The 25,934-nt window shown below is 37.3% G+C and overlaps 1 protein-coding gene across 3 annotated transcripts; it reads right to left on the bottom strand.

Moving 5' to 3' along the window:
* Positions 1-1,561: 1,561 nt before the first annotated feature.
* Positions 1,562-25,041, bottom strand: LOC133644509 (signal-transducing adaptor protein 1-like). Of its 3 annotated transcripts, none has more exons than XM_062039040.1 (15): positions 24,753-25,041; positions 22,084-22,184; positions 19,642-19,744; positions 13,728-13,799; positions 13,523-13,642; positions 13,285-13,341; positions 11,825-11,928; positions 9,989-10,120; positions 8,992-9,061; positions 6,686-6,788; positions 6,521-6,610; positions 4,917-4,970; positions 4,799-4,831; positions 4,540-4,686; positions 1,562-2,018 (listed from the first exon to the last, which is right to left on the bottom strand). In XM_062039040.1, exons 3-15 carry the CDS (start codon positions 19,726-19,728, stop codon positions 1,963-1,965), a joined length of 1,125 nt encoding a protein of 374 aa, XP_061895024.1. In that variant the 5' UTR covers positions 19,729-19,744; positions 22,084-22,184; positions 24,753-25,041; the 3' UTR covers positions 1,562-1,962. The 3 variants fall into 3 exon arrangements, with proteins under 3 accessions (XP_061895024.1, XP_061895023.1, XP_061895022.1); XM_062039039.1 differs by lacking the exons at positions 22,084-22,184; positions 24,753-25,041 and adding exons at positions 19,950-20,052; positions 23,960-24,362; XM_062039038.1 differs by lacking the exon at positions 22,084-22,184.
* Between the last annotated feature and the right edge of the window lie 893 nt (positions 25,042-25,934).

The following is a 25,934-nucleotide window of genomic DNA, read 5'->3' as shown; positions in this document are numbered from 1 at the left end:
TAATAAGAAATTCTAGTTGGCAAAAAGGAACTAAAATAAATAGAAAAATATATAATTTTTATTTAATAAAGAAATCTTTGAAGGCTGCCTCATACAACACAAATGGAAAATGGGAGGACTTTTTTGACTGCCCGTTGCCATGGGATGCCATATTCAAACTAATCTATAAAACCACTATCGATGTGCAAAATCGTTATTTTCAAATTAAAATTATTTATAACTTCTTACCCACAGGGAAAATGTTAAAATTATGGAATATGACAGAGTCAGATGATTGCCGATTTTGTTGTCAGGAGCCTGAATCCACCCTGCATTTGTTTTGGTATTGTCATATTGTGTCTTTGTTTTGGGTGGAAGTTGAAAAAATGTGTTTAAGGATTGGTTTGTTTATGAAGCTTAATGTGGTTTCTGTTATTATAGGAGAGTTCATTGACAATCATGATTTAGTCAATTTAATTATAGTACTCGGTAAAATGTTTATTTTTAAGGCCAAAAACAGATATTCACTTAGTATTACTTTCTTTAAAACATTTATTCAGTATTTTCTAACTTTAGAAAGTTACATGGTTGAAAACGATAATGATGCCAAAAAACATTTTAAAAAAAGATGAGAAGTCCTCAAAGGCTTATTTTGAAAGTATAATTATGTTTATAGATTATATGATATCTGTTGTTGTGTTCCCTAATTTGAGTGACCTGGACATAATCTGGACTGTACATAAATGCTTATTTTGAAAATGTAATTTTGTTTATAAATGATATGCAATCTGTTGTGTTCCCTAATTTTTTTCTGTGTACATGAATGAAGGTGTGTGTTGCTGAGTCCGACTTGGACATTATCTGGACTGGGCCTGGTTTAAAAAACCCTTTAAACAAATCTAATTTCATTGACAACCTGGTCTGTTGAAGATAAGGCCCTTTTTTTAAAAATAAAATAAAATAAGAAATAAATAAAAAACATTTTCTTGGATAAAAAAGAAAGTAAAACAATATAAAAATAATTACATAAAAAATAGTAATTAATGAAAATGTTAGTGGACCAGCAGCCTATACAATCATGTGTGCTTCAGGGACTGTGTCCCTTGCAGATGTGTTGTCTATGTTGTGGGAACCAGAATATTGGTAGCAGAAAGAAATAACCCCTTTTGTGTGAGTGGATGAGTGTGCATGGGGGAGGTTGTTTGGGTTGATGCACTGATTGAAAGTGTATCTTGTGTTTTTTCTATGTAGATTTAATTTTAAAAAAAAAAAAATTTTTTTTTTTTTTTTAAGAACAGGTCCGCGGGCGACTCATCTGGTCCTTACGGGCGACCTGGTGCCCGCGGGCACCGCGTTGGTGACCCCTGCTCTAAATTAAGTCTTTGTTACTTAGAATATGTTGCCCTAGTGTCCAAAAAACTCTAAATTAAGTCTGTGTTACTTAGAATATGTTCCCCATACTAAAGTGTTACCAAAAACATATAATAACTTTGTCTTAAATTTGAAAAAAAAGGAGGGTTCGGTGAATGCGCATATGAAACTGGTGGGGTTCGGTACTTCCAACAAGGCTACGAACCACTGATCTAAAAGCTTTTTAATTTAAAAAAAAGAAAGAACGAAATCCCTCCAGAAATGTTTCATTTTGGTCAAAGATGAAAAACAGGCAAGCACACTTCATTACATTTCTGACTTTTATTCACTTTATATCCTGTAGAAAACTATATACTGTACATTGAATATACACGTTTGCTCTATTTACATTTATCTGGCAGTCATTGTCCATTATGAACAATAAAAAAACAACCTTAAATACTTTTTTTTTTTATTTTTTTACACATTGCACATATGTAGACTATTAACAGTGGTACCCGTGTAAAGTATTGCAAATGGGTCTAAGTTGGGGTCGTCATGGCAACACATGGGTTGTCGGGGGGGGGGGGGGGATTCACAGTGATTTTGTTGCAGAGGTCAACTCTTCTCAGGTTAGTCGGCAAACCTTGTCCTCTTGTCCTCAAACTTCTGCTTGAGCTCTGATATGGCTGTAGAAAGGAGGACATTGAAAGTCAGTTCACAAATGTTATATTTAATACAGAACATTGATTCAATCGGCTACTATTTATTTATTTATTTCCCTGTGGTTAAAATGTTGTCGCAAAATCTTTTGGAGAAGTGTGTCTTTAAAGGACTCCTAGAAATTGGCACCCTAACTTGGCTGCTTCACACCCAGATGGCAGACTTAATGTTTGTTTTAAGCATAAATTATTTTGACTTTTCAATAGGCATGCCTACCATAGTTTGTGTTGCTAAGTGACACTGGTTTCATTCCAGGGGGTACTACTGAGTCCATTTTTGGAAGGGGTCATGGAAATGTTGAATAGAATGAATGGTCAATTTTGGTGTGTTTTTGAGTTTGGGAAAGCCCTCAAAAACGTCAAAGAATAATAAGGCGAAAGAAACAAGTCAATTTTAAGGGTACCTAATAGGGTTGTATAGTATACCGCTATTAGTATAGTACTGCGATACTAATGAAACATTTTCGGTACTATACCGCCTCTGAAATGTACCGGTCCCACGCCCGCGTCAAAGTCAGGACGTGACATTGCTGGCTTACGAGCAGACGAGCATGTTCAGCAGCGCACAGTCACGGAGTACTTACAAGCAGACACAGTGTGTAGACAGAAAAGGGAGAACGGACGCATTTTGGCTTGAAAACTACCGATAAAGGTGAAGTTATAACAGTGAAACGCCCTCAGGAAGAGGTGCTTTAAGACATGGCTAGCTAGCTAGCGGCTAACGTCCATCCGCAGGGTTTTAGCTACTTCTAAATCACTAATCCTTGTCTCCATGGCGACAAATAAAGTAGGTTTCTTACAAGTATCATCCCTGCAGGACGAGGAATAGCTAAACATGCTTCACTACACACCGTAGCTCACCGGCGTCAAAATGTAAACAAACGCCATTGGTGGATCTACGCCTAACATCCACTGCAATGATATCAAGTACAGGGACGTATCTAGTCGATACTACTATGATTACGTCGATATTTTTTGGCATATAAACTCAGCAAATATGTCCCTGGACACATGAGGACTTTGAATATGACCAATGTATGATCCTGTAACGACTTGGTATCGGATTGATACCCAAATATGTGGCATCATCCAAAACTAATGTAAAGTATCAACCAACAGAAGAATAAGTGATTAATACATTTTAACAGAAGTGTAGATAGAACATGTTAAAAGAGAAAGTAAGCAGATATTAACAGTAAATGAACAAGTAGATTAATAATACATTTTCTAACACTTGTCCTTAATAATGTTGACAAAATAATAGAATGATAAATGACACAATATGTTACTGCATATGTCAGCAGACTAAATTAGGAGCCTTTGTTTGTTTACTTACTACTAAAAGACAAGTTGTCTAGTATGTTCGCTATTTTATTTAAGGACTAAATTGCAATAAGAAACATATGTTTAATGTACCCTAAGATTTTTTGTTAAAATAAAGCCAATAATGCAATTTTTTGTGGTCCCCTTTATTTAGAAAAGTACCAAAAAGTACCAAAATAATTTTAGTACCGGTACCGAAATATTGGTGTCGTTACAACTAGAGATGTCCGATAATGGCTTTTTTGCCGATATCCGATATTCCGATATTGTCCAACTCTTAATTACCGATTCCGATATCAACCGATACCGATATATACAGTCGTGGAATTAACACATTATTATGCCTAATTTTGTTGTGATGCCCCGCTGGATGCATTAAACAATGTAACAAGTTTTTCCAAAATAAATCAACTCAAGTTATGGAAAAAAATGCCAACATGGCACTGCCATATTTATTATTGAAGTCACAAAGTGCATTATTTCTTTTAACATGCCTCAAAACAGCAGCCTGGAATTTGGGACATGAGGAGGTTGAGGGGGTTGGGGGGTGGGGGGCGGCGGGGGGTGTATATTGTGGCGTCCCGGAAGAGTTAGTGCTGCAAGGAGTTCTGGGTATTTGTTCTGTTGTGTTTATGTTGTGTTACGGTGCGGATGTTCTCCCGAAATGTGCTTGTCATTCTTGTTTGGTGTGGGTTCACAGTGTGGCGCATATTTGTATCAGTGTTAAAGTTGTTTATACGGCCACCCTCAGTGTGACGTGCATGGCTGTTGACCAAGTATGGATTGCATTCACTTGTGTGTGTGAAAAGCCGTAGAAAGTATGTGATTGGGCCGGCACGCAAAGGCAGTGCCTTTAAGGTTTATTGGCGCTCTGTACTTCTCACTACGTCCGTGTACACAATGACGTTTTAAAAAGTCATACATTTTACTTTTTGAAACCGATACCGATCATTTTGAAACCGATACGGATAATTTCCGATATTACATTTTAAAGCATTTATCGGCAGATAATATCGGCAATCCGATATTATCGGACATCTCTAGTTACAAAACTAGTACCTAATCCTAAAGATGCAATCAAAAAGTGCTATAATTTCCCTAAAAACATCGCAGTACAACCAACGGCGGAATATGAAAGTGAATGTTTGTCGCAGTGCAGACGTACTCTGGCCGAGATGATCCATGTGGCTCCTCATCTTCGTCTCTTTGCTATGCGTCGACCCGGTGACCGAGACTTGGGAGGAGGGCGGGTTTTTGCGGCGTGCGGGAATTGGAGCTTTCTTTGACTTCACTTGAGCTTTTATTTCCGGCTCTGTCGAAAACAAAAAAAGGCATCCCATCAGAAAAGGTTCAAAAACATTTTTTTGCAAACACTAACACAACATGAATGCCCGTGCCATGTAAAACGTATGAAAGAGTCTCACCTGACGACCTTCTGTCAGTGAAAATTCGCTGCTCTGTTGGAAAACACGATATCAGTAAATAAGAGGGCAAAAAATGGAGTCGGGCCTGTTTGGCAACAATGGCATGACTGGTACTCACCGCTGTTGTTGACATAGGTATTTTCTTCTTCTTGACTCAAAGCTTTTGTCATTGCTGCAAAAACACAACATTATGTTGTTATCCTCTATTCATAATCGTGGAATTGTAGCTTTGGGAAGACATGCACGCACGCCAACGCAACCACAACCCATCATCTCTCATGCAGCGGATTTGTAATGTTTTTATTTGTGCGCAATTAAAAGTATTTAGACATCTGGTTGGTAACGGCAGTGTTAAGACAGGGGTGTCGAACTCATTTTAGATCGGGGGCCACATGGGGGAAAAAATCTACTTCCGAGTGGGCCGGAATGGTAAAATCACGGCACGATAACTTAAAAATAAAGACGACTTCAGATTGTTTTCTTTGTTTAGAAATGGAACAAGCACATGCTGAAAATTTACAAATAATAATTTTTTTTTTTTTTTACACTTACATGTTGCGGTTAATAGTATTCTATCTTTATTTGTCGTTTTTCTGACTAAATTATGTGATAATGTTAATCAGTCAACTCATTGGTGTTCATTTTCAATCTATCAAGATAAAAAAATGACCGTATTTTTCGGATTATAAATCGCACCGGCCGAAAATGCATAATAAAGAAGGACGAAAACATATATACTGTAAGTCGCACTAGAGTATAAGTCGCACTTTTTGGGGAAATTTATTTGATAAAACCCAACACCAAGAATAGACATTTGAAAGGCAATTTAAAATAAATAAAGAATAGTGAACAACAAGCTGAATAAGTGTACGTTATATGACGCAAAGTAATTTATATTCATCTCCTTGGCAACTACCTGGGCGTAATTTCACACATAAATCGCTCCAGAGTATAAATCGCACCCTATGAAAAAAACTGCGATTTATAATCCGAAAAATACGGTATATCAGAACAAATACCCAGAACCCCGTGCAGCACTAACTCTTCCGGGACGCTACAATATACACCCCCCCCCACCTCAACCTCCTCATGCTCTCTCAGGGAGAGCATGTCCCAAATTCCAAGCTGCTGTTTTGAGGCATGTTAAAAAAAATAATGCACTTTGTGACTTCAATAATAAATATGGCAGTGCCATGTTGGCATTTTTTTGATGATTTATTTTGGAAAACCTTGTTACATTGTTTAATGCATCCAGCGAGGCATCACAACAAAATTAGGCATAATAATGTGTTAATTCCACGACTGTATATATCGGCATCGGTTGATATCGGAATCGGTAATTAAGAGTTGGACAATATCGGAATATCGGACATCGGCAAAAAAGCCATTATCGGACATCTCTAATTAAAATTCATACACATTTACTGTAATATCCGGCCCTCGGAGAGCAGCCCTAGGTGAAATGTGGCCCTCAAGGAAAACGAGTTGGACACCCCTGCCGTAGGTGGTGAGTCAAAATACATGAAAGAAAACCGCACACCAGCAAGCACTTTTGCGATGGAATTAAGGCAAAACCTAGAATCATTAAGGGCTGAAAGAAAGGGTGTGAGTGTGCATATAACTTCAGCGGTGTCAATAAAACAACTAAAGCCACTGTTATATAACACGTTTGGCATACAGTCAACATTTTTCTGCTTGTTATGTTCAGTCTTGGCACCGTACCTGGTTTGGTTGGCAAATCAAGCATGGTGACGTCCACAGCAGCGTCCCGCACTGTCCTCTCTCCATTTTCATTATCGACGTCAACAAAAGCTGCGAAAGAAATGCATAGGAAAGGTCATGACCGGAGTTAAAGCTAGGAGATGCGTACGCGACGCATGCGCTTACATATATTCTGCTCGTAGGTTTCTTCTCGTGATAGAGAGTTCAGAGCGCCGTCCGTGGTGTCCACGAAGTACCGGACGATGTCGGGTAGCGACGCACAGGTGACCTGAACAGACACGACTTCTTTCAGCTTGAAGCAGAGATAACCTTGATGGCAAATCTTATTCAATATGCAACATAGAAATGTTTTTAATTATTTTTTTGCACAAGCAGGGCACAATATTTAATAACATGAAGCAAAAGAGTATGTTACGGTACTGCTTGAGCTGTGATTTATTTATTTTTTACACATGCTGCTAGATTGAAGACACTGCACAATTGAACATGTCCGAAAAGGATTAGGAAAAAGCTTACTGATTTTATGTTTTTTTTTTTTTTTTTTTAATCTTACTACTCAGTGGTTAAGTAAATCCTTCCGTTCATTCTATTTCCAATTCTGAAACGCAAATCAAAAAATTGAATTAGGGCCGTTTTTCGATTTGTATTATATATGGCAGGTTTTAAAACAAACAAAAATGGGTTGATTTTCATTTAAATATTGCCATTAAATTGTATTTTGTGCTGTTTACCCTTTTATGGATTTTTATTTTTCCAGATAAACACAAAAATCCATTTCATGTTTATCCAAAATGCAAAAATTTGTGTGATGACAAATTGAACCGGAAGCAGTATTTTAGCTTTTCCTTTGCGTTTAGCATGTTTTTAGCATAACGCTAACATCTTTGTTCGCCAGGAGTCCTATTATCGTTTTTTTTAAAAGTGTCATTAAATAACTGTTACGCATTTAAGAATTGGAAATAGAATGAACGGAAGGTACACGGACCAGACTGGCTTACGGATTTTATGTTTGTTTTTTTTTTAAATCTTACTACTCAGTGGTTAAGTAAATCTTTCCGTTCATTCTATTTCCAATTCTGAAACGCAAATCAAAAAATTCAATTAGGGCCGTTTTTCGATTTTTATTATATATGGCAGATTTTAAAACAAACAAAAATGGGTTGATTTTCATTTAAATATTGCCATTAAATTGTATTTTGTGCTGTTTACCCTTTTCTGGATTTTTATTTTTCCACATAAACACAAAAATCCATTTCATGTTTATCCAAAATGCTAAAATTTGTGGTTATCTGTGTGATGACAAATTGAACCGGAAGCAGTATTTTAGCTTTTCCTTTGCGTTTAGCATGTTTTTAGCATAACGCTAACATCTTTGTTTGCCAGGAGTGCTGTTGTCGTTTAAGAAAAGTGTAATTAAATAACTTTTAAGCATTTAAGAATTGGAAATAGAATGAACGGAAGGTACACGGACCAGACTAGCTTACGGATTTTATGTTTTTAAAAAAAAATCTTACTACTCAGTGGTTAAGTAAATCGGTCCGTCTACCTTCCGTTAATTCTATTTCCAATTCTGAAACGCAAATCAAAAAATAAAATTACGGCCGTTTTTCGATTTTTATTATATATGGCAGATTTTAAAACAAACAAAAATGGGTTGATTTTCATTAAAATATTGCCTTTAAATTGGATTTTGTGCTGTTTTCCTGTTATGGACTAAAAATGTGTCCAGACAAACACAAACATCGAATATACGTCCATCCAAAATGCAAAAATTTGTGGTTATCTATGTGATGACAAATTGAACCGGAAGCAGTATTCTTTGCTTTTCCTTTGCGTTTAGCATGTTTTTAGCATAACGCTAACATCTTTGTTCAGTAGGAATCCTGTTGTCGTTTAAAAAAAAAAGTGTGATTAAATAACTTTTGTTTCAGAAGTGAAATAGAAAAAATGGTCCGAAATTATTTTTTTAAATTTGCATTTAAGAATTTAAAATAGAATCGTACACTTTATGACAATAAAGAATTTGATTAGTGCATATAGACACAAGGACATTTTTGAACTGGACAATGTGCTATAATGAGTCTTTTGCCGTGTATATGTTTTTAAAGCTGTTTTATTCTTTATTATTGTTTTTTGTGTACACTGCAGGCTATTGCTATGACTGCCTTGTGTGCGGCATAGGGTGTTGCTATTACTGAAAACTTAATTTTCCTTAGGGCACACACACAAGAGATGAAAAAAGTTATATAAATAACAATGGTAAAATATTAAAATATTGCCTGTGCAGTTAATAAATGTGTTTTGAAGTTAAAACATAAACCAGCGCCACAGAAAATATTGTGTTTGATGCAGAGCATTTCCTGAGTGGCATCATCACAAGAATATCATTCATAATTTTTCTCGGACGTCCAACACCCAACATTTAGACTTAGGGTTTCACATTTTCACAAACACAACAAGAGTAAACTTACAGGCTTGTCCAAATTGATGGTGAAGCTGTCGTCGGGATTCCGGCTCACTTGATAATGTTTGTAGATAGGCCTGAAAATGGAGAAATACAACACATGAGGACAAGTGAACGTGGTGACACCTAATGAACATTTTTATACTGTATGTGCAGCTTTCATATCAAAAATGGGTATGTATTCTTTATACATGGAATTTTATGACAATTATTTATGTGTATATTGTCATTCTTTTGGTTATTATTGGGCTAAATCTGAGACCTTGACTATAAATTGTGTACTAGTGCTCTCAGACAATCATGTTATTCATGTGGGCTGGTATGACAAAGTTCCTTTTAAAGTTTAAAGGAGACCGATGATGAATTTGGTCTTTTCTGACTCATTAATGTTGTTACAGTGTTGGATACTCGTGTTGAACTATGCCAAAGCGTCAAATCATAAGGCCCCACTATGGACTGGACTCTCACTATTATGTGAGAACCACTATGGACTGGACTCTCTATATTGTAAAAAATATATTGTAAAAAATGATATTGTGTATTATTGGTTTACATTTGTTAGTAGGATAGTCATTTTATTTGATCTGTAAAACCTTCCATGTTGGATAAGGTGATTTTAAAATATGGCTCACTGTCCAATGAAAATAATGTGTGTCATTTATTTTAAAAACAATTATCAAAAATTATTGATTTTCAATAATATTTCAATAATATGACAAGTTGAAACCCTCCTTGAGCTTTCTTCTTACTACAGAGCGCCAAACTTCCTGTGACCTTCCAATTAACCCACATACAGTACGCAGAGAGCTTATTGGAATGGTTTTCCATGGCCGGGCGGCTGCATCTAAGCCATCCATAAACACTGTTTTGTGTATTATTGTTGCTGTTTAAATGTGTTAACATATGATATATTTTACATACTGTATATATAATAATATGCAATGCATGGAGTAGTTTGGAATGTTTACCTCTCATGTTTAAATTGTGTTCACAATTTGACTTACCCATTTAATTCTTCACGGGTGCTAATAGCGAAGGCGCAGCCGTAACTGCTGGGCCTGAGCAGCAGGTTTCCTCTGCTGGCGTCTCGTTCCAGAAGAAGCTCCGCCTCCGTGCGGGACACCGGGTGGAAGCAGCTGTGGGCCAGACCATGTGAGCACATTAATTACTTTTACCACACCTCGGTACATTTTGGACATTTTTTAATTGTCCTTGGGACATACTTTCTGGCTTTTCCTCCAAAACAGTTTGAAAGTAGCCCAACCAGATGAAAACGCTAACAGTGTCGTATGCTAGCTTGTAAGCTAACATAATAGCAACCCGCCTTGACCTTTTACCATTATAATGCAAGGATAAACAAGACAATTAATGATTGGGTATTCTACCCAGCAACTAAGGTTAATAAAACAATAACATGGATTTTGGACTGTTGGAGAGTGTTTTACACCAGTCTTTTTCAACCTTTTCTGAGCCAAGGCATGTATTGTTCATTGAAAAAATCCGGAGGCACACCACCAGCAGAAATCATTGAAAAATGAAACTCGGCAGCCGATATTGACAATAAAAAGTCGTTTTCGCAATTGTTGGATATGAATTTGTCATGCCTGTGATCATGTTTTGTTTAAGTTATGTCCTGTTTGGGTTTTGGACTCGTTTTAGTTCCTGTTTGATCACCATAGCAACCCATTAGTTCCACCCGTTTCACGTTTGCACTCACGCACCTGTTGCTAATCATGTTCACGACTATTTAAGCCGATAGTTGCCAGGAAGTCAGCCTGGCGACATTAACTCTGATGCCTCTGTTACGTCAAGTACCCTAGTCACTCATGCCTGTTCATAGTTTCATGCTCCGCTCATGCCACACTAAGTGTTGTTTGTTTTATGTTATCCAAGTTTATCTCCGCCTTGAGCACGCCTTTTGTTTGTTCCCCTTTTGTAGTTAGTGTTATAATAAAGATGTATTTACCTTCACGCCACGTCCGCTCCAATTCCTTTGCATTCCGGGAAAACAAACCATCCCACAGTCCACGTCATGACAGAATTCAAACCATAACCAAGCATGCATCACTATAGCTCTTGTCTCAAAGTAGGTGTACTGTCACCACCTGTCACATCACGCCATGACTTATTTTGAGGTTTTCCTGTGTCGTGTTTTAGTTCTTGTCTTGCGCTCCTATTGCGGTGGCTTTTCTTGTTTTGTTGGTGTTTCCCCGTAGCAGTTTCATGTCTTCTTGAGTGCTATTCCCCGCACCGGCTTTGTTTTGGCAATCAAAACTGTTTAAGTTGTGCGGACGCTATCCTTCTTTGTGGGGACATTGTTGATTGTCATATCATGTACAGGTGTACTTTGTGGACGCCGTCTTTGCTCCGCACGCTGTAAGTCTTTGCTGTCGTCCAGCATTCTGTTTTTGTTTACTTTGCAGCCAGTTCAGTTTTAGTTTCGTTTTGCATAGCCATCCCTAAGCTTCGATGCCTTTTCTTAGCGGCACTCGGCTTTTGTTTATTTTTGGTTTAAGCGTTAGATACCTTTTTACCTGCACGCTGCCTGCCGCATATTGTGATCACGACAAACCATGTTCCCGACATCTACAAAGCAATTAGCTACCTGCTGCCACCTACTGATATGGAAGAGTATTACACGGTTACTCTGCCGAGCTCTAGACCGTACAGACACTCAACAACGGCACATTATTTGCAGATTATAATTACTGGTTTGCAAAAAATATTTTTAACCCAATTAGGTGAAATTACATAATCTCCCACGGCACACCAGACTGTATCTCACGGCACATTAGTGGTTGAAAAACACTGTTTTACACAAACAAAGTGAACTAACTCACTCTGGCATGTCCATGTTTTTTTGTCTTTCTTTCTCCTTTTTCACGACATCTTCCAGCATGAGTATTTGTCCCGGCATCAGGTTGAGGGAGGAAGACACGGACAGCTGCACGAACACAAACAACTTCATGTTAAATACGGGAGCGGTGAGGTAATATTTCACTACTTTTTTTTTTTTAAGATTAATTTATACAGAAAAAATATACAACATAAAGGAGCAAGAAACACGTCAGTAATGAATAAAGCAAAACACGTTCGAGACCAAAAATCACTTCATATTCTTTCCTGCTCACTAGTGTTACCATATCTGAGTTATTGTGCAGAAATATGGGGAAACAACTACAAATGTGCGCTTCATTCACTAACTGTGTTACAAAAAAGATCAATTATAATAACACATAATGTTGGATATAGAGAACATACAAACCCTTTATTTATTGAATCACAATTATTGAAATTCAACAATTTGGTGCATTTGCAAACAGCTAAAATGATGTACAAAGCAAACTATATACCCAAGAATGTACAACAATTCTTCTCAACAAAAGAGGAGAAATATAACCTTAGAGCAGACCTGGGCAAATTAAGGCCCGGGGGCCACATGCGGCCCGTTGAGCTTTTCAATCTGGCCCGCCGGACTTTCCCAAAGATTTTTTTTAGATGTTTAAGATGGAAAGTGTAGCTGCCATTAAGATGTGCAGTGATGTTTTCTAATGACCGTAAGTCTTCAACTATACAAAGTATTTCAATGGTAGGAATCTGTGCTTTTGCATGATATACCAGTTACTATGGTAATCTAATTAGTTACTATGGTAATCTAATTAGTTACTATGGTCATCTAATTAGTTACTATGGTAATCTACGTCACAGCAGCTCAGACGAGGCACCAAGCAGTGTGGGCGGGAAGCGTTTCCACAGACGCGGAAGGAGATTTTCACAACAAAGTTCTAAAGCTTAGTGATATATCAGATTGTAGGTGGGTTTATTTTGTACCCTTCGCGTTCATATTTCACTGTTTGTTGCATTTTTGTTGCGTTTCACTTGATTGTAAAATATGTCGATCGAAAGGGGGTGTGACGTTCATATTTTGTCAATATTCAGTGTTTTATCGTTCATAGAAAAATTTTAAATTCCATTTTGTTTTTTAAAGCGGTCTGTCATAACATTTTTAGCATTCAATCAGACATTATTGTGAGGTTTTGTCTTAGTGTCCCTAAAAATAGATATACCGGCCCCCAGACACATTTTTTTCTCTAAATGTGGCCCCCGAGTCAAAATAATTGCCCAGGCCTGCCTTAGAGGAAAATGTAATTTAAAACATTTGTATGCCCGTACAACACTTAAAACCTTTAACACAGTGGTTCTTAACCTGGGTTCGATCGAACCCTAGAGGTTCGGTGAGGGTTTGGAGTTTCCACTGGACACGAATGCTTAGGGAAGTAAGTGAAGGAGGAAAACAAACCTCAGACACGGATTGAATGAGGCCTTTCCAAAGCTCACGAGCCTCTGCGTTCGGAGCCTGTCAAATTTGAGCAAAATTAGTAAAAAAAAATGTTTTAAAAGATGTCCGTCAACAAGCACAATGCTATTTGCTTGATGATTATAAAACTAAGGATGTCTTTATAAATTGTACACTAGTTTGTCCTAATGTTTCCACATAGCTATATATACAGTATTCCTAATTTCAAATATTCCCTTACAGAAAATCCGATGTGGATGTCTTTAATTTGTAGATTCAGCCTTGCTGCATGCAGGTTGCAATCCACCGAGGTGTCATCTGTGATTTCAATCAGTCCACTGAGATCCAGCTTTTCAAGGTACTGTTCCAACATAGAGTGTCAAGTTGAACAACATCCGCACAATCTTCCATCCAACGTTTCCAAAATGCCAACACTTTCAACTTACTTCAGTGTCCCTCTTGTCGTTGAAGAAGAAAAGTGTGCTGCCGCACAGGCACGTCCACAGTTTGCGAGATTTCTGCACACACACAGGAAGGATATCATTTTATTAAATGGACAAAGACAGATGTACAGTTAAAAAAACATCACTTTAATCATAAATAACATAGCGACCCATTTCTATTTGATTTATATTTTTGTATAAACAAGAGTTGGAAACATTGATTACAAAAGTGTTTACGTTTGCATAGTGCGTGGAATTGACTAATCCTTCATGATCCCACTTGACAGTTTTGACCTTGTTCGCTATTATCCTGTGTTAAGTGCCATTTCCTATCCTGGTGCTTTTATTTTGGTACCACTTCCTGTCGGATTCTTTGTTTTGCTGCACTTTCACGCTCTGCATTGTTTCCTGCTTTCCCCTTAGTCAATCTAGCCCAGTGATTTTCAAACCACGACAGGTACGCGGGCTTCATCCAGTGGTACGCCAAAGAAGTCTGTAAATAAGTACTGGATTGATTGATTGATTGAAAGTTTTATTAGTAGATTGCAAAGGAAGAGAATACATTATATGAAACAATACAGTTTACACAGTACAGTACATATTCCGTACAATTGACCACTAAATGGTAACACCCGAATAAGTTTTTAAACTTGTTTAAGTCGGGATCCACGTTAGTCAATTCATGGTACAATGTATATGCGTGTAATGTTACAGTGGCCAAAAATATTAAATATACTTGTTAGATAAAACACCTGCCGCGTTCTCAAGGAATACTTAGGCCTACTGCGCTACTGTATTTTAATCTTGGTCATTATGGTGGTACTTGGAGAGCCAAGTGTTTTTCTGGGGTGGTACTCATTTGGGAACCTCTAATCTAGCCTTTTTAGTAGAGATGTCCGATAATATCGGACTGCCGATATTATCGGCCGATAAATGCTTTAAAATGTCCATCCATCCATTTTCTACCGCTTATTCCCTTCGGGGTCGTGGGGGGCGCTGGAGCCTATCTCAGCTACAATCGGGCGGAAGCTTTAAAATGTAATATTGGAAATTATCGGTATCGGTTTCAAAAAGTTAAATTTATGACTTTTTCAAACGCAGCTGTGTACACGGACGTAGGGAGAAGTACAGAGCACCATAAACCTTAAAGGCACTGCCTTTGCGTGACGGCCCAATCACATAATATCTACGGCTTTTCACACACACAAGTGAATGCAAGGCATACTTGGTCAACAGCCATACAGGTCACACTGAGGGTGGCCATATATACAACTTTAACACTGTTACAAATATGCGCCACACTGTGAACCCACACCAAACAAGAATGACAAACACATTTCGGGAGAACATCCGCACCGTAACACAACATAAACACAACAGAACAAATACCCAGAACCCCTTGCAGCACTAACTCTTCCGGGACGCTACAATATACACCCCCCGCAACCCCCCCTCACCCCCCATACACACACACCTCAACCCCGCCTCCCCCCAATCCCGCCCACCTCAACCTCCTCATGCTCTCTCAGGGAGAGCATATCCCAAATTCCAAGCTGCTGTTTTGAGGCATGTTAAAAAAAATAATGCACTTTGTGACTTCAATAATAAATATGGCAGTGCCATGTTGGCATTTTTTTCCATAACTTGAGTTGATTTTTTTTGGAAAACCTTGTTACATTGTTTAATGCATCCAGCGGGGCATCACAACAAAATTAGGCATAATAATGTGTTAATTCCATGACTGTATATATCGGTATCGGTTGATATCGGAATTGGTAATTAAGAGTTGGACAATATCGGAATATCGGATATCGGCAAAAAAGCCATTATCGGACATCTCTACTTTTTAGTTTCACCTTCTGCTCCTTGGATCATTCTCTTTGTAACTTGACAATAGTTTCTTCTGTGCACTCCCATGCTGCACTACATTTGTTTTGCACTTCCTGTGTTTTCCAATTAAGCAGACTAATAGTCTCTACTTCACCTTCCAAGCCAACAACGCCAACAAAAGAGTGTAAGAAATCCCTTCATAACAAATAGTGCTCTGACTGGTTAGTCAAATATACGTTTAAAAAAAAAGTTCTGTTTCTGCAAAACATACAGTTCTATTCTCATTTTTAGAGTACAATATCATCCGTTTTAATGTGTAAAATCTCCAATGTCTTTTGCCACTTTTAACAGGGTATATGTTCTTTTTGAAACTTTACATATACATTATAGCAGAGATTCTCAAACTGCGGTACATGCACCACTAGTGGTACGCGGGCTCCGTTTAAATACAGCATTACTGTTTGTAATGTTACAATGCCCCAACATTTTAAATATAATTGTTGAATAGAACCTCTGACTGTTTTTTTTATGAATATTTAGGCCTACTGCGCTACTGTATTTTGTTGTTGGTCATTATGGTGGTACTTGAAGAGCCAAGTGAAGAACCACTGCTTTATAGTATAACAATTATATATATTATATATACAACAATTTCCCTTGTGGATCAATAAAGTTTGTCTAAGTCTAAGTGTATGTATAAAAGTTTGGACACGCATTGTCATGAGAAAATTTGCTGAAGTTAGTAAATGTAACGCCTTAAGGTGCTGCACACGGTTGTTTAGCTAGTAAAACATTCGCTCCCATTGAAATAATTGCATTTTGGCATCATCATGTGTAATTGTCTTAAATTGTTGCGGTTGTGACAACTTTCCAGAATATTTTGTGTCCTCCAGCTGGAGTGGGGACTGCCAGGAAAAAACACGTTGTAAATCATCATTCCGCAGATCGCATGCAGACGTGCAGAACTGTTTCCGTCTTACGGCTCGTTAACAAGACAGTCAGACAACTTTTAAAGATGTTGGCATTCCAAGAAACCGTAGCTGTAGCTCTGACGTACATCTCTGACTTGTAAAAAAAAAAAATGTAGTTACAGTTCCCAGGTTTATTTTATGTAAAGTAAGAGGCATATGTATGCTTTAGTGCTATGTATGAAGCTATAGACACATGTAGAATATTTAATGAGCAAACGTTACTGTAGGAACTTTATATTTATGTTAAGTGAATATTTTTGTTCAATGCTGATGAACTTTATTAACAGTATGTTTTGGGCCACATTTTAATATTCTTAACTGTCATACAAGCGTGAAAGTAAGTTAACCGAATGCAAATCAAGTAAAGTAAAACTAGTAGGGACGTAAATGAGCAGGAAGTTGTTGCAGTTGCAGAGCAACAATGTCAGAGGGATGTTTACTAGATACTACCTGTATAAGAAGTATGTTGTGTTGGCAGGCTGTACTCACTGTCTTGTTGAACTAGACATTATTAGTTGCAAAGTAGGGAAAACACGTTGGCAAGGTTCTTGGAAAACATCCTTGCTTTGAATTAGCCATTATGCTTTCAACTACATTTGCGTGGTCATGTTAAATGTTTCTATTTGCGTGGTGAAATTAAATAGTTTTTTGTGTGTAAATAATTATCGACACTTTCCTATGTTGCAATTTCAACCTTCAACTGAACTGTCCACTGGGTTTGCTAACATTGCGCATGGCGATGGTTTGACCCGCAAGTTTTGTTTGATCCTTGGGGCGTAATTTTCTAGAAAGTTTTTCCTCGAACTTCAAATTTTAGCACTTAACTCAACTTTTGAGTTCTAAACTGCGCCATTCTTTAATGTGGTCATATTGTGATTTGCTTCTACATTTAAATAAAGACTTCCTTATAATCTACCGTATTTTTCGGAGTATAAGTGGCTCCGGAGTATAAGTCGCACCGGCCGAAAATGCATAATAAAGAAGGAAAAAAACATATATAAGTCGCACTGGAGTATAAGTCGTATTTTTGGGGGAAATTTATTTGATAAAACCCAACACCAAGAATAGACATTTGAAAGGCAATTTAAAATAACGAATAGTGAACAACAGGCGGAATAAGTGTACGTTATATGAGGCATAAATAACCAACTGAGAACGTGCCTGGTATGTTAACGTAACATATTATGGTAAGAGTCATTCAAATAACTATAACATATAGAACATGCTATACGTTTACCAAACAATCTGTCACTCCTAATCGCTAAATCCCATGAAATCTTATACGTCTAGTCTCTTACGTGAATGAGCTAAATAATATTATTTGATATTTTACGGTAATGTGTTAATAATTTCACACATAAATCGCTCTTGAGTATAAGTCGCAAACTAAGGCCAGCCAAACTATGAAAAAAACTGTGAATTATAGTCCGAAAAGTACATAACATGTAATGGTGGACCTTTGATCAAAATCTTGCATAGATTATGTTTTAAACTGCTTTCTGACCGTCTCGTCGGAATGCGCCGTTTTGTGGGCGGTCTTATTTACGTTTCAAAACCCTCCTTCAGGCCAAAGCCCCTTCGACTGCGTCTCCACCATGTCAACCATGTTGTTGTTTTTAGCGCCTCCATATCAAATCTACTGACAGATATACATTAGAACTATAAGCTACTTTTTATTAGAAATTGCAACATTTTAGCATGCATGTGCTTTGTAACCCATTGGGTTGAGTTTGATGTGGGATCTTAGCCGAGGACATTGTTGTGGCTCGTGCAGCCCTTTGAGACACTTGTGATTAAGGGCTATACAAATAAACTTTGATTGATTGATTGATTGATGCAAGAGCCAGTCTGCCCCACAACAAGATGATACAGAAAAATAAGGAACTTATTGACTACAACTTTCGACAACAACTAAATAAAAATAGCAAACTCTCGCAAAGCTCTTTGGGTAAACCTCCACCATATATATAGAGATATCCGCTTACGTAAAATAGGGCAAAATACACCACTGAAGTCTCAAATTCCAAAGTTTGGAAAAAGGCAGGATTGTTTCATAAATATCTATGCCATCCCTTATACTAATTACGATCCCAAATACACAACAGCAGATAGCAACAGATAATAAAAGTTGGTTTTGCATTATAGGACCCCTATCTACAAAACCGATCTGGGTATCACTCCATCTTATCTGTCTTGTCTTTTAACAAAGAACCAAGGAAGTCACAATCTTCGTTCAATGAATGTTCTGCAATTTGTCGTCCCCAAAGTAAGAACTGAACTTGGCAAGAAAGCATTTAGGTTTTCAGCACCAAAGGCTTGGAATAACCTACAATCAAATATTAAACTTCAAACCCTTGTTACATTGAATGAGTTTAAAGCTTCTGTGAAAGGACTGCAGTCTACCTTGTCTGTATGCACATGTGTCATGTGAGCAAGTTTTAATGTTGTAAATGTGATGTTTTATGTGTTGTTTACTGTTTTTTTTTAATGTAACCTTGCTGCTGCCCTCTTGGCCAGGTCTCCCTTGGAAAAGAGATCCTTGATCTCAATGGGATTTTTACCTGGTTAAATAAAGGCTAAATAAATAAAAATTTTAAAAAAGAATTTTAAAAAGTACAGCAAATGCATTGTTTTGGCAGTATCAGTAAGGATGTGTGATTTGCATAGTACATAATGAAGTCAATCACTTCTTGTATGCATGCATGTATTTAGAATTACAACTAATATACACTATATTTTTTACAAGTGTGCGTGGGATTATTATGAACGACAGTGTGGACTGACACGTTCACAAGAAAGCATAATAATCTTGGGGTCATTTCCTAGAGAAATAGCACACCTAAATACTGACTTATATTTAATGATCAAAAACTATTGCTTTCTCAGTGTTCATGCTGCATTTTTATCTTCAGGTACTTAATTAAGAATATAAAAAAGTTTCCGAGCATGCAAGTTTGTGTTACCCTTTAACAGCCGGGTTGGCAACCTACATGCAGCCCATGAAGACATTTGATTCAGTCAGCCATGCCATAAAAGCTCCACAAAACGTTGAACACAAGATGCTTATAATAGAATTGTATATTATAATGAACAATTTTTTTCAAAAAAACCCCTACCTTGTCTTTAAAGGACCTCTTCTCCAGATATCCCTCGTAGTAACAATATGGCAGTTGGCTCATGGTCCGCACCGGTCGCATGTTCATTACGAAGCCTCTCCTTCTGGTAAGATCGACCAAGACAAAACCTCTTTTTCACTTCTGTCAATGCAGGAGCATGTTCACCTTGAATCGACTAAAGGCGAAAAACTCAGGTGAAGTCGAGATATAGTTGGGTCCCAGTCAGTGATTGGTCGGCAGAAACCTTGGTAAGTTTTTTTTTTTTTTTTACAAGCAAGTATAAGCTCTTACACAACCCTGGAAATTACCTGGCTGGAAACTAAAAGTTGAAAAACAGGTGAAGTTAGATGTACCGGTTTTCAGTTTTCCTGAGCTAAAGCCAGCTTAGTTTGACTGCAACTTGCACGGAGCCTAAAAATAGAAGAGCAAACACAACAAATGTTTCGATAGGCTAATAATATTTGTGTTATATTTACATAGGTTCCCTTTTTAACAAACATTTGACACCAATACATACTTAAGCAGTGACAAACTGACCGTGATGCTGCCCATTTGTTAAAAAAATCATTATGTTAGCAATTATCAATGATTATCTAGTTTTACAATTAAGTTTATACGCGTAATGTCCCCCCTTTTATTTACTTACCTACCTGTGAAACTCCACCCCTTCATTTTTTAAATTAATACATGAGTAACTTACCATACCCCATTTTTCCAGGTTCTGTAACAGCTTCTTCCCTCAGGCCGTAAGACTCTTGAACGCATCATAATGAAATTATCCCCTCAACTCCCCCCAAAATGGATTAATTCGCTGGAATAAAAAAGACAATATAACATACATCCATAAACGTGGATGCATGTGAAAAAGTGCAATATATTTATCTGTACAGTAATCTATTTATTTATTTATATATATTTATATATATTTATTTATTATATATATATATATTTATAATTTATTTATATATATATATTTATTTATATATGCACCTTATTGATTTTTTTATCCTGCACTACCATGAGCTTATGTAACGAAATTTCGTTCTTCTCTGTGCTGTAAAGTTCAAATTTGAATGACAATAAAAAGGAAGTCTAAGTCTTTTCTCTAAATAAATAAATAAAATCATCACGAGTGCTAAAATGATATTTAGTTGGAAGGATTTCACATTTAGACCCCGTGACCACTGCAAACTAAATTTTGATAGTGAATGTTGACAAAAAATAATTTTGTTTTGGTTGAATGCAAGGCTGTCTTCAAGTAGTCAAAAATTCGACAATTGGATTCAAAGGAGTCTGATTTTATAATCAACCTTGCTTCTTTGTCTTGTCTTAACTTTTTGATTCCATTCCGTAGCTCCAACTCCCTCCCCTCTGTTGCAAGTTTTGTTGATTCTATGTAACTTGTTTATGTGTGCTATGGCTATGAGGATTTTTCCCTTGGCCTCAGTCTGGACCCCCACTCTGGAGTCCAGCCTTTGACACCTGGTGTCAATCAGCCGGCTGCTATTTATACCTGCCCTGCCCTCCAGTCAGTGCTGGAGTATTGTCGATGTCATTACTACCTGTCGTAGTAATGACAGGTAGTTACTACCTGTAACTACATCGTTAGTTATCGTCTTTGAAGCTGTACCTGTATCCTGTAGCTGTTTGCAGCGTGCTGTCTTTTCGTTCCTAGTTCCTGTTTGCTGGTTCCTGGTTTCTGGTTTGTGGGTTTTTTTCTTAATTTTTGGACATTAAATTATGTTTTCCCGCGCAAAGCCTGCCTTCTCTGCATCTTGGGGTTCGTCACCAACATTCTGTGACAGTATTAATGATATCAAAAAATTAAAAAAGCATCACATTACTATATTTATATATGTAATGGCCACTATCATTTACAATTCACTGATATCAAGACAATATTTAAGAAGGGGGTTCACCTCAAGTCCAGCATCCTGAGGCTATGTACAGTACAGGCCAAAAGTTTGGACACATCTTCTTCTCATTCAATGCGGTTTCTTTATTTTCATGACTATTTACATTGTAGATTGTCACTGAAGGCATCAAAACTATGAATGAACACATGTGGAGTTATGTACTTAACAAAAAAAGGTGAAATAACGGAAAACATGTTTTATATTCTAGTTTCTTCAAAATAGCCTCCCTTTGCTCTGATTACTGTTTTGCACACTCTTGGCATTCTCTCGATGAGCTTCAAGAGGTAGTCACCTGAAAGGGTTTCCACTTCACAGGTGTCATAGTTTTGATGCCTTCAGTGACAATCTACAATGTAAATAGTCATGAAAATAAATAAAACACATTGAAATGAGAAGGTGTGTCCAAACTTTTGGCCTGCACTGTATGTAATGGCCACTATAATTTGCAATTCACTGATATCAAGGCAAGATTTAAGGAGGGGGTTTACACCAAGACCAGCATCTTGAGGCTACTGTATATACGTACAGAAAGCAGAGAGGAAGGCCAGGACTCGTGGGCGTTTTAGATACTATCTAGGAGGAAACAGGCTTCCAAAAATTCCCAAGAAGATGGTCCCCAGCGTCAACCTGTTAAGTAAATGCCTCAGTTAAAAGAAACCCAGTAAGGAGGAGGAGCCAGATGGGCTGTCATTGACAGACAAGCCCTTGCATTAGATGCACCACCCACAAATCGAAGGAGGTGGCTGAATTTGGGAAAACACAGCAGTGCTGGAAAAGGCTGGACTAAAAGATAACACAAAGATAATAATTAATCGGTACAAACTGATAACCGATTTTAACTTAAGAGATATGAATACATCGCTTTCCGAGCCTCTGGATCGATCTATATGTTATATGGATCGGTCGATGTCCGGTTGGAAAGTCATGAATCGGCTGATTGTAGATCTGTTACAAAATATGCACTGATGGGCAAGCCCCTTGGAAAATGGAGTAAGCTAAGCTACAAGTTACTCTCGATTAGATGTAGCTAAGCTAACAGCATCAAACATTAACCAAAACAAAAAACAATGACTTGTGTGTTGTTTGGGAACAGTTGGTAATGGTTATGTGCAGTTAAACATTTCATGAACTCAACTCACCTTAATGTGTGTTCCTGAATTTGTGTTGGACGTCTTAGATGAAGAGAACTAAAGCTAAAGTTTTGGGCATTGTTTTCTCTAAACGTATACATTTGTCCAAATATGGCTAAGGACATGCATTATTGTGGGTTTCCTGCACGTCATCTTTATCACTAAAGGAAAAACCTAATGTGCGGGAGAGAATTCCTCTGACATTTTTAAGTATGTTTTTTTTTTTTTTGAGTTGTCAGCCTGAAGCGTCCCTCTGTCTCTCACTCTGACGACCTCATCGTCAAGTGACAAGAGTGCGTGACTGTTATGATTTTGCTTACTATCAATCAATCAATCAATCAATGTTTATTTATATAGCCCTAAATCACAAGTGTCTCAAAGAGCTGCGCAAGCCACAACAACATCCTCGGTTCAGAGCCCACATAAGGGCAAGGAAAAACTCACAACCCAGTGGGATGTCAATATGAATGACTATGAGAAACCTTGGAGAGGACCGCACATGTGGGTTTTTATTATTATTATTATTATTTTCAATCCGTCTTTTCTAATCTAATCCATTTTTTGGTGTTCCGCTCAGGCAAATCATATTGTCTACAAATGCATTTCCCTGTATGACGTATATTGTCTTAGCTGTTTTCATGTGATCTGATTGTTACGTTCTTATTTCAGAGTCACCACACAGCTGCATGACCATTTCAACAAGGACGGAATAAACAACCTCTGGATTCATGGAACTTCTCTGCACACAAATATATTAATTGGAATATTCAATACATTTCTCATAAACATATTAAATATCTTTTTTTTTTTTTCTCAAAAAAGGTTCCCTATGCCTTATTATTTATATACTTTTCAATGCTTCTTGTAGTCAGACAATAGATATTGTTTGTCTAAAATTATAGTTTAAATTAATGTGTTAATATTTACACCTAGCCCCTAACCTAAATACAATAATCATAAGACAAAAAAATTGTGTATCACAAGCGTTTGGGACAAGTTTGGGGAGATTTTGACAAAGTGTGTGTGGTGGTGGGGGCTGGATGACATTACTAGTCAGAACATAAAATAACTTAAAAACATCAACCGTAGAAACATAAATGTTCACAGCACAAACGTATTGCGGTGTTATTCTGATATTTGCAATAATAAAGTGGGCAACTTCATACAGGTCTGTATAATAGGTTCCTTATTTATTTATTTTTTACAAAATGTTTAAACAAAATGTTAATTTGCAGAATACACTGCACAAGTGAAGAAAACATTTTAACAAACCTTATTATTCCCATGTTGTCCACTGAATAAAGTGCAGAATTGAAGTGAAAATGTCTATTCCATAGTTGCCATCATTTTCAAGTGGGTTCACTTGTTGAAAAATGTTCATTGTTGTCTCATTAATGTTTACATCTATGTCTGGAATTACACACCGACAAGTATTGAAAGGATATGAATAATGAGACATAAGGAACCTTTCTGAGCCAAAAAAGGTTGTTTTCAACACACTGTTGAAAATAATATTCACAATGTTTCTATGTGAAATTTATTGAATATTCCAATTAATATATTTGTGTGCAAAGAAGTTCCATGAATCCAGAGGTTGTTTATTCCGTCCTTGTTGAAATGGTCATGCAGCTGTGTGGTGACTCTGAAATAAGAATGTAACAATCAGATCACATGAAAACAGCTAAGACAATATAAGTCATACAGGGAAATGCATTTGTAGACAATATGATTTGCCTGAGCGGCTAGGGAACACCAAAAAATGGATTAGATTAGAAAAGACGGATTGAAAATAATAATACAAAAAAATTGTTTTTCCCAGCGGGCCGGATGTTGGACTTTGGAGGGCCGTAACCGGCCCGCGGGCCGTAGTTTGGGGACCGCTTATCTAGTCGATGATAAGCGCTAAATAAATGCAATCCATTATCATTAGTATATGATTAGCTACTGACGTAACACGACGTGACTCACATTTCGACATGTTACCATTGTAGCTCACTACAATGCCATGTTGTCTTACATTTCGTGTGATTCAACAATCATTTAGAAATAAATAATGTCTAATTACCTTTTCCTCCTTTTGCCCCGATGTCCATGAACTGAAACGTTGCATATGTGCGGTGCAAACTCGCAATGGAACGAGTGCTCCAGGCTGCGGCTGTCGGGAGGAGAAAGGCACCGCTGTGTGGCCGCTCAGGTGCTACGTCCTGCGGGGGAGACGCATGGCGGCAGCCCGACCCTTGTTGCATTGAAAGTGTTCTTATATTCTCCGCTGAAGCCCTCAAATTATGAAGTGGAGCTCCCGCCGCGGTTAAGCTGCTTGTCGGCAGACATTTTGTCCACAACTTGGCTTTAAAAAAATTTAAAATAAACTTGTCTGAAAAGGGGCGGGGATTATACCGGAACCGGAATGCAACATCGCTCACACACACTAGTAAGATGCTCTTACACATAGTGGTAAAATGCTCGTATACACAATGGTAAGATGCGCTCATACACATAACTGAAATCTTTGCACACATACTACTGAAATTGTTGTCCCTTACACACACGTGTAAAAAGCACACACACACACAGGTGAAATCCGTTTATACATACTAGTGAAAAATAATTCCAGGTGTGTGTGTGTGCGTGAGACAAAAACATTTCAGTAGTGTTTATAAGAGTGTTCCAGTAGTGTATGTAAGAATGTTTCAGTAGTGTTTATAAGAGTGTTTCAGTAGTGTTTATAAGAGTGTTCCAGTAGTGTATGTAAGAGTGTTCCAGTAGTGTTTATAAGAGTGTTTCAGTAGTGTTTATAAGAGTGTTTCAGTAGTGTATGTAAGAGTATTTCAGTAGTGTTTATAAGAGTGTTTCAGTAGTGTATGTAAGAGTATTTCAGTAGTGTTTATAAGAGTGTTTCAGTAGTGTATGTAAGAGTATTTCAGTAGTGTTTATAAGAGTGTTTCAGTTGTGTTTATACGAGTGTTTCAGTAGTGTTTATACGAGTGTTTCAGTAGTGTTTATAAGAGTGTTTCAGTAGTGTTTATACGAGTGTTTCAGTAGTACATGTAAGAGCATTTCAGTAGTGTTTATAAGAGTGTTTCAGTAGGGTGTGTGAGAGAAAAAGATTTCAGTTGTTTATGTGAGAGCATTTCAGTAGTGTATGTAAGAGCATTTCAGTAGTGTTTATAAGAGTGTTTCAGTAGTGTGTATAAAAGAAAAAGATTTCAGTTGTTTAGGTGAGAGCATTTCAGTAGTGTATGTAAGA

This window comes from Entelurus aequoreus, linkage group LG27, assembly GCF_033978785.1.
Source record: "Entelurus aequoreus isolate RoL-2023_Sb linkage group LG27, RoL_Eaeq_v1.1, whole genome shotgun sequence".
NCBI classification, from domain to species: Eukaryota; Metazoa; Chordata; class Actinopteri; order Syngnathiformes; family Syngnathidae; genus Entelurus; species Entelurus aequoreus.
This window is presented reverse-complemented; position numbering and strand designations above follow the sequence as displayed.